Source organism: Lactuca sativa, chromosome 4 (assembly GCF_002870075.4).
Source record: "Lactuca sativa cultivar Salinas chromosome 4, Lsat_Salinas_v11, whole genome shotgun sequence".
NCBI classification, from domain to species: Eukaryota; Viridiplantae; Streptophyta; class Magnoliopsida; order Asterales; family Asteraceae; genus Lactuca; species Lactuca sativa.
In genome coordinates, this window is record NC_056626.2 from 20,242,623 (window position 1) to 20,252,915 (window position 10,293).

General features: G+C 37.4%; 1 protein-coding gene across 1 annotated transcript; it reads right to left on the reverse strand.

The window, feature by feature from the left end:
• Positions 1-4,260: 4,260 nt before the first annotated feature.
• On the reverse strand, positions 4,261-5,127 carry LOC128133388 (uncharacterized). The gene has a single exon (XM_052770788.1). The coding sequence runs from the start codon at positions 5,125-5,127 to the stop codon at positions 4,261-4,263; it is 867 nt and encodes a 288-aa protein (XP_052626748.1).
• Between the last annotated feature and the right edge of the window lie 5,166 nt (positions 5,128-10,293).

The window sequence follows — 10,293 nt, forward strand, 5'->3', positions numbered from 1 at the left end:
GATGACTTGTTATGTTTGTCCTTGGAAGAAGAAGGAGCCTTGAAAGAGAATTGCTTGACTATCTAGGTTTTAGATCTGAGTTATACACTTGTTGGTGCATCTTCCAGAGGTATCAAGTTCGAAACTTGCTCATTGTTGTGCTAGTTCTTGTTTTGAGTCCATTTTTTGGGTTTTATGTCCCAAGCTTGGAGCTTTATGAGTTTGATGAACTCCAGAGTATAATATATGTCCTTATAGATGCTTTTATCATTTAGAGTCATAAAAATGAGATCTTGGTTTTCAAGATCTCTCCATGCATGAGATATGAACATTTTTGGGAGTAAAGAGTGAGTGTATTTGGGTTTGGGACTTTTTCAGCCATGCAAAGGCTTAAAGTCACTGACTTTATGGCGTAAGAGTCATTAGGGAGTCAAGATCTGGGATTTATGTTAATGTCTTAACTGATTAAGACCAAATGAGTAGAAAGAGTGAATCTGGGGAGTACGTTGAGCGTAATTCCTGTATGCCCCGCGTACTGCCCCAGTGTCCCCGATGGCCAATCTGGATTCGTGAGTACGCTGAGCGTACCAAGAGAGGTACGTCCCGCGTAACCTCACTGTGGACTTTTGGGCTAAGTCTCATTTTGGGCCTTGAGTGTTGGGCCTGGAGTTTGGACTTGTTGCAATAGAGTTTTGGACCAGAGGAATATATATAAGTGCTTTGGGCCCTTGATTTGGGCTTGCCATTTAGATTTGAGAGTTGGGCCTCGGGAGAGCCCATTTATTATTGGGCCTTGGTGGGCCCAATGGGTTTTAGGTTATTGATGAACTGGTTGGTGGACTACCTTTAGACCTAATGAGTGAGAGTTTGGACTTACTTCCTAATTGGGTTAGTTGTGAGTTTGGCACAGAGTTAGTGGTCGGTGTGTAGCAGCAACGTTTATAGGGGTTGTTCATCATCTGAGGTGAGTCTTCTCATTATACTTACCATGAGTGGTACCTTTGTGTGTTTGAGATGTTTATTGTGCTTATCTGTGTATCTTGATATTCTGCATTATGTCTTTGTGATTTATGTTGAGTATTGTTATTATGAGCTTACAGAGTTGGGACCGGAGGGTCCCACTGAGACACATAGACCGGAGGGTCTTATTGAGTTATGGCCTAGAGTGGCTAATGAGCTGTGTGTGGTATTTTGGGGAACTCACTAAGCTTCATGCTTACTGTGTTATTTGATATGTGTTTCAGGTTCTTCTCAAGATCGCGGGAAGGCGCCGGTTCGATTGTACACACAAGAGAGAAAGTTATGTTTTGAAGATCCTGGATTATTAATCGAACAATTATATAATTGCGTTTTGTAAATTAAATAAATGAGATTTTTGTGAGATATGTTATGAAAATTATGTGGTTTTAAAATGAAATTTTTGGTTTGAAAATTACGTTGTTACAATACATGATCAATGATACTTAACTGTAAAAAAATTAAGCATACTTTTTATTTATAACTGCAAAACAAATGTACTGTAATAAAAATCTGATGTATTTTTATTCACTTATGAATAACAAGAGTTGAAATTATAGAACTTGGTCAACATGGTCAGAATTAGTCCTTCATGGACCTTACGCATCTTCAAAATGTTCCCCGCTTTAGAGCCATAAACCACATTGTCAACCACTTGACGGGCGAATAGATCACTGTTGGATGTAGTCGCGGTGTGCAAGACAAAGGAAACATAAATGCGCCCAGTGGGGGCACTTTAAATCACCAATGCAGATCATAATACACGAAGGAAAGGCGCCTCTTCACACACTATGATTCCTACATTTGTCAGGCTAAAGTGTATAGTACAAAATAGGGCTTTGCAGCGCGGCCTCCGGGTAAACATCCGGTTTCAGAGGTTTCTCCCTTGTACTATCCTTTACAGTCTACCGTCTCATCGTCGGGGCCTTTTCTCACCAAAAATCAAAAAAATAAAATAAAATAATAAAAATTCTACTTAACCTAAATTTAAACCTAAGAACCTAAGTCTTCAATCTTGAACTTCTGTTATTTGGATTTCAGGCTGTTCGTTGCTTGATATTGGATTTTTTTTAAGAGAAGCCTTGAACTTGGATTGTTGTTGTTCTTTTTTTTTGTTGCTCTTTTTCTTCATTTTTCTTCTTTGTTTTTGTTGCTTTTCTTGAATCTTCTTTTATAGGCTCTTATTGTCTTCACTTTTTCAAATTTCTTCAATTTTTTTTTGTTTTTTGTGTTTTCTTCTTGGAAGGTCTAAGGAATTTCACCATGTAAGATAGGATAGAGGCTAACATGAACACCTAATGATCATTGACAATGCGCTAAGATCAACTAAAAAGGGGTGGGATATGACTCAAAAATGGGTGTTACCGAAAAAACTTAGTCCCAGAAGATGTGAATTGGGGGACCCACTTCAAAGTTCATCAAACACCTCAATGCAAGGTGTGATAAACAAAATCTATCTAACTATCTACTCTAGACCCCTAGAAAAATGATAACCTATCCTAAAAAGGTGGTGAGAATCTAACTAAGCAAGGCTCGGATGAGACTCGGGAGTACTAAGGGGTACTCCCCCCAAAACCAAGATGCGAGTCTTCAATATCTTCAATGTCTTCAAAATACCTTACCGGGCTAATCTTTGCTCGCACACATTGGCATGACCAACCACATCCCTCCACACCTAGACCCAATCAAGCTACCTGCATTTGACCCCCACACAAGCGGTCTCAAAGTGGTCTGTGAGGCTCAAAATGTGTCCCATTTATCAAATACAAGGAATTCCATATCAAGACCCGGGACCAATCTATGATTCAATACTTATGACTCGACGCTCTGATACCTGTAGGGATGAGAAGACAAGAGAAAACAAAAATACATGAACTTCAACTAGAATGCATCTAAAAAGTATGAAAATTAGAAAAGAAAGAAACAAAATATGAAAATTTTGAATTTTTTATGCAATTTTTACGAATGACCTAAATGACTTACTCTAAGTGCAACAATATACAACCTAAATGCAATAAAAAATAAAATAAAAGATAAATAATACCTCACCCCAAGCTTAAAATTAAGCATTGTCCTCAATGCTTAGGATGAGAATAAGGAAGGATCATATCGGGATCAAGATGGAGGAGGCCCGCGAGGACGGTATGGAAGCAACACATGGGTCACATAATGATGCTTGGATGGAGTTCTTGGCCGCCTAAATACACAAGGATGAAAGCTTGGTCGCGCAAAGGGCGCATATGAAATGGCTTGAAATTTACTTATGAAATGACATATTTGCGCGGGTACCCTCGCAAACTTTGCACGGGTGGGGGGCAGCCGCGCACACACATCAGAATACATCCCATGTTGGGGTAATTTTCGAGCTCGGATTTGCGCGACTAGGGTTGGGTCGCGCAAGGGTTGCGTGGGTGGCAGTCGGTCGCGCAAACATTTGCGTAATGGCTGCGGGCACCCGCGCAAATTTCAAATTTTTAGCATTTTTCAAGCTTCACCAAGATCATTGCTAGACTTCAATATGCTTATTTTTAGACCAACTTCAAGCTTAGAATCACCCAAAACTTAAAGCGGATATTATTTATTTACAATGCATTTGTTTAACGTCTTTGCCAAGACATAGCTCCGCTTCCGTCAACCTTCGTAATTCGGATTTTCCAATGTTATGTTGTTAAATTCTCTTGTGTCAAAGCCTTCATAAAGTGGTTTCAAGCGATGCCCATTCACTTTGAATATTTGATTTGTTTCCAAACTTTTAATTTCAACCGCACCACGATCAAACACTTTTATAACAATAAAAGGTATGTGCCATCGAGTTCGCAACTTTCCCGGGAATAACTTTAAGCGTGAATGATAAAGGAGAACTTTTTGACCCGGAATAAAGTGTTTTTGGGTTATGTGCTTGTCATGAAATGCCTTTTTCTTATCTTTGAACCTTTTGAACCTTTTAATTATCTTTTTCTTGATCACTTCTATCATTGGAGAATTTAATCTTCTTTGAGCCTCTCTCCTAGGCTTGCAATAATCTTCCATAAGAATCTTGTGTGTGCATACATTAGGGCTTATCCCGTTTATTGGCTCAATCACATCAACCTGGTACAATGGAGAAATATTGCTAGGGTACCTCATTGCTTCAAAGATGTTGAAGTGAATGGTTTCTCCATCAAACTCCATAGTTATCTTTCCTTTATGGACATCAATGATTGTGTGAGCGGTATGCATGAAAGGTCTTCCAAGGAGGATCATAGACGATTTGGAAGGAGTCTTCTATTTAAGATCAATGACATAAAAATCCGCAGGAAAAACAAGTTGATTAACTTGTACTAACACATCCTCCAACACTCCTTTTGGAGACACACTTGACTTGTCTGCTAATTGAATGATTACTCCGGTTTCTTCCAAAGGTCCAACATTGAGAGATTGAAAAATCGAATATGGCATCACATTGATCGAGGCTCCAAGATCTAACATGGCACTTTTGACATGCAAATCACCAATGGTACAAGGGATAACAAATATTCCCGGATCCTTGCATTTGGGAGGTAACTTCTTTTGGATAACTGTAGACACATTTGCATTGACTTGAATCTTTTCATTTTCCTTGAATTTCCTCTTCTTGGTGCACAAATCCTTGAGAAATTTTGCATAACTTGGAATTTGCTTAATAGCATTCAATAGTGGAATGTTGATTTGGACCTTGCGAAAAGTTTCAAATAATTCAATTTCTTCTTCTATCTTCTTGGAAAAGGCTAACCGGGAAGGGAAGGGTGGTGGTATGACCAATGGTTTGATGGGTTTGTTGGAAGAGTCAGGTTGATCAACGTTTGGCACAACCGGTTCCTTTGGAGTAGCTTCAACCTTCAGAGGCTCAACAACAATAACCTCATCTTCTTCTTCTCTTGAAACTCTTTTAGGGTTGCTTTCTCCAAGTGTTTTCCCACTTCTCAAGGTTATTGCACTCACATTGGGGTTCTTCTTGGTTTGAGAAGGAAGTTTACCCCTTTGTTCCATCTTGTTGAGAGCGGTGACCAAGTCTCCGATTTGTGCTTGAATGTTGGAGAAGGTGTTCTTGGTCTCTTGTTGAAATTGGGTTTGACTTTGAGCAAGATAAGTAACAAGTTCTTGAAGGCTCATTTGATGGTTTCCACTTGATTGGCCTTGTTGTGGAGATTGTTGGTAATTTGGAGGGTTAAAAGAAGGTTGTGGATATGGAGGTTTTTGAGAGGGTTATTGTGGATGTTGAGGTCTCATCAAAATGTTTGGTGGATTTTTCTTTGGCAGGTATGGGTTGTTTGGGTTGTTCCTCCAATTTGGGTTGAAATTGTTTTGAAATCCCATGGGTCTTGGTTGACGTTGATATCCTCCCATTGCATTCACATCTTCCGGTTCGTTACTAAGTGAGGGACACTTATCCGTATAATGCCCCGTCATTGCACAAATACCACACACCATCAATTGTTGACCACTTCCCACCACCATTTGACTTAGCACATTAGTCAAATCCAATAGCTTTGATTCCAAGTGTTGAGTGTTGCTAACTTTACCAACCACTTGTGGAGAATTTCTCTTCATTTCATTTCAGGTTCCAAAGTTTCGTTGATTTTGAGAAATGGTTCCAAAAAGGGATCTTATATCTTGGGGTGTCTTGTTGAAGATGTCACCACCACTTGAAGCATCAATCATCATCCTATCTTTGTCATTCATTCCCTCATAAATTTTTTGAAGAAGTAGTTGTTCGGGAATGTTGTGTTGAGGGCAACTTGTACACAAGTTGTTGAATCGCTCCCAAAAATCATGAAAAGTCTCATTCTCCCCTTGACAAATCCCCAAAATGTCACATATTTGACTTGATATCCGGGAGGTAGGATAGAACTTGCTATTGAAGGCCTTGAGTAACTCTTCCCATGTGTGAATAGATCCCGGTGGCAAGTTGAATAACCATTCTCTAGCTTTATCTTCCAAGGTGAGTGGGAAGGCGGTTAGCTTGAAATAATCTAATGTCACATTTTCGGGCAACATGCTAACACATATCACGTGAAAGGACTTCAAATGCCTTTGAGGATCTTCTCTATCCAAACCATGGAACTTGGTAAGTTGATGTATGAAACTTGACTTCAATTCAATTCCCCGGCGGTTTGCAGGATAAACAATACCAAGAGGTGTGTGAGTAATATCCTTCTCCATCATTTGTCTAAGTGTCAGCTCTTGAGGGGGATTGGGTGGGTTGGGGTGATTGGGATATTGTTGCAAGTAATTGGGATGTTGTTGGTAAGGTGGGTATGGGTATTGTTGGGGATTGTAGATTGGTGGTGGATAAGGTTGGTAGTTAGGGTATTGGTTGTAAGGAGGTTGTTGTTGTGGGTACATTGGGTTTTGGTACATTGGAGGGTGTTGGTAATTGGGTTGATTTGGGTAATGTACTTGTTGAACTTGAAAAGCATTGTTTTGAGGTTGGTTGTTTTGGTGGAAGTGTTGGTTTTGTAGTTGTGGTGGTGGTTGATAATTGGGTTGATTTTGAGGAGGGGCTTGATTCCAAGGTAGCATATCAATGAAAGGTTCTTGTGGTTGTTGTCTTGGTTGATGGGGTGGGGTATTAACATCTTGATTATTTGGGTTTGGGTTGGGAATGTGAGGTGGAGTGTGATTCATGACTATGTAGTTTTCAAGCGGAATGTCTTCACAGGAATGACCAACAATTGGAGAACTCGACTCGGTGTCGGTATCACTTGAAGTGTGAACTTGATCTTTTATGTTGATTAGTGGAGAAGAGGAAGAAGCTTGAACTAGTTGTTGTTGCTTTACTTGTTTGGCTAACTTTTTCAACCTTTTTGCTTCTTTTTCAATTTCCAGATTGTAGAGTAGTTCACCGGTTCTTGTAGACCTAGGCATAAACAATCAGATAACAATAACCAATTTCCCCGGCAACGGCGCCAAAACTTGGTGGGATGTCAAGTCTACCAAGCAAATTACACCCTTTGTTTGCAAATAAAACGTAATATAATGGTAAAAAGGGGTATTGATCCTCGGGGAAATGGTTGTATTCAATCACCAATGCAATCTAAAAGAACTATTGTAAATAAACTAACGAACTACAATTAAACTAAAATAGGGGGTATTTGATTACTTGAAAACTAAAAGACTTGAATAACTAAAAACTTGCAATTAAGCAAGTTGATGAGATGCTCAAAGGTTGGGAATAATTGGTTAACTATGGCTATTCAACATAATGAACATTTATGTGTTTATCATTAGGATCTAATACAAAGCTTATCATTCATCCCAAATTGGTCATAGCAATCATGAAGCATGAGATGCCAAGATTCCTCATAGGTAGTATGGAGGTTGGGGAAGCCCACAACACACCTTCTTAATTAAGATCAAGGGTCAATTGAAGCAATTGATCCCAAGAAATCAATTAGCCTTAAGAATGAAGGAATCCCCAATTCCTAGAGGATGTCAAATGCTTACACATCCATAAAGGAGTTATGATTCATAAGCTAGAGATGATTTATACCATCATAAAGCTTTTGTTCTAGATAAATTCAATGATCCAATGCAAAATCAAAGAAACAAATCCACAATTTCTCATTCAATTACTAAGCTCATGATCAAAGCATCAAATAAGCATAAGAATTGCAAACTAGAATCATAAACATGGAATAAATTGATAATCAACATAAATCCTTCAAAACCCACAAGCATTCATTGGTTTTCAGCCAAAGTCAACCAAATAAGAGTATTAGCCACTCATGGCAACAAAGTAACAAGAACAATAATCCAATTGCATAAAGAAACTACCTAAGATTTGGAAAGATGAAAGGAAATGGTTTCTAGCTCCCAAAATCGCCTCTTGCAGGTCTTCAATTGTGAAAAATCGTCAATATAGCTGATAAATCTTATCCCCCAAGGTTATGGTGTGCCAAATGACCAAGATGCCCAAACTGGGCAGTTGCGCGGGTACCCGCGTGGCGAAAATTCCACCCGCGCAAACGTTGATGTGTTGCTATTGGTCCACCATTCCACTACTCCACCCTTCCACTACCAAATATTCCTTTGGTCCCCCCCCCCCCTTGTCCATTTAATTTGAATCCACCAATCATCATTTAACTACCAAATGGATGCTCCAAACCCAAAATTATAAATTTATGATCCATCTTCACAAGCCCAAATAATCCAAGCCATCAACTTTAAAAGCCCCATTCTTCTTCTTTGATTCCGCCAAGCCCAACAATGCATCGGGAGCCCACTAAGACGTCTTCACTCTAATCCACAATCACAAAAAGCTCCAAAACCATGCAAAATTCCTCATGCAACATAACAAGTCCCCGATATGATCCATGATAAAGAAAATAAAGAATATAAAATGCAATACTAATAAAAAGAGCTAAAAATCTAAAATAAACTAATAAAAATAAGGAAATAAAATAAGCTATCACTAATATGTCTCTGTATCGATTGTATATTAGTTATTGAGACCTTAAATTTATAAAGTGATTACAAATATTTTATTGGATGAGATATTGCTCATATTAATTGATATATTGAGTTGTTTATCAGGTAAATAATCACTTATGTGGTGAAGGGGTAGGAGATTGTACTTTCAAGATTTCAATAAAAAGGTTTGATTCGTCTGTAAAGGAAAAGGTGATGGGGAAGAAAGCAATAGAGACTCCTCAAGTGTTACTTTCAGTTATAGGTAATGCTTACAGGGTGTTCTTGTAATGTTTAACAGAAGAACCTAATTTTTAGCGTATTCATCCTCTTTTTCTAATTGAATAGCTTGGGAATGGGCGTTGTAGTTGATTCTTTTTAAGTTGTTACGGTTTTACAAACCCAGCCTCATGTCGGTTATTGCTTGATCATTTGTCTTTTTGATATAATTTAGATGGTCATACTATTCTTTTAGGTCAACCAAAAACCCCTAAGGGTATATTTGCAAATAACCCATCAAAATCCTATTTACAGCCACCCTTATAAAACGTTTGCATTTTTCAGAGGCTCATTGCATCTCATTCACAAAGTGACTCATGTATATAATAATGGAGGCTCCGTTTATTATAAATAATTTAAAAAACCAAACAAATCTAACCCATGTCCATTAGATGACACACAACTTGCTAATGCAATCGGTAGGTCAATATAACGGTTTCGATTTATGTCTCGACACAACTACTCCAGATAATTTCGTTTCTTGAGACATTGGATATCTTACAACATATGTGTTAATTGCAATTTGTCATTTAGAAGGAAAATAAAATCATGTTTTTTGTTTTATAGGGATGTAATGAAGGGGACTGAGCTAAAATTTTGAAAATAGATTTTAAAATTTAAAGTGATATAGGAGCCTCAAAATTATCACAACTTATTTATCTAAAACCATTGTATTCTCTTTTTGAGGTGAAAACTTTTGAACTGACGCTTTTATGCTAAAATTTATAAACTCTATTAACTTAACTAAAATTCATGAAATAATTGCTTATTTGAAGAGGTGTAACATTATTAAGAAGCGTCCCACTAACTCAAGTATGAAAACAGGCTCACAACTTTCAGAATTGCAACTTGCAGCTTGAAGGGAACTTGACATGACCATTGATAAACATGGAATAGATAATCTCAGCGTTGTTTATTCTTTTTTTTTTAAAGGATGCTGATTTCATAAAAAATTAAGGCGTTAATGGAGAAAGGCTCATTTCCCAAATGTTTTCTGTTAATTCATTCTTTATGCATTAAGCGAAAAGAAATGTAAGAAACGTCCACATATTGGTTCCTGGATTGAGTGATGTCCCCATTTACATCATTAAGCGAAGAAGAATTATCACCATAAAGATTTCTTATCTAGGTGTATAGGTAATAGAAACATACTTTACTCATGACTACTTTTTTCTACCAATATAACAATGTACTTACATTTCTTTACCGCTTATAACAATGTTTTTTTTTATCTTGAATAAGAATACACTTATACTTTTTTTTTATCAATAATAACAACGCAGTAACATATGGATACCAATATGGACAAATTACTTTATTTGTTATATCTGGATATCAATACAAAAGTCTAAAAAACATAAATCTTATTAATTTAATAAAATTTTATAAATATTTTACTTGTGGTTCTCATGGGTTGTAACTTGGTGTGTGTGTGTGTGTGTGTATATATATATATATATATATATATATATATATATAGAGAGAGAGAGAGAGAGTTAGGTTCACATGTTTCTACTATCTATTGTGTGCATGTAAGATTGATTTTGGATCAATCATTTTTGTTATTTTAAGAAAGTAATTAATTCATAT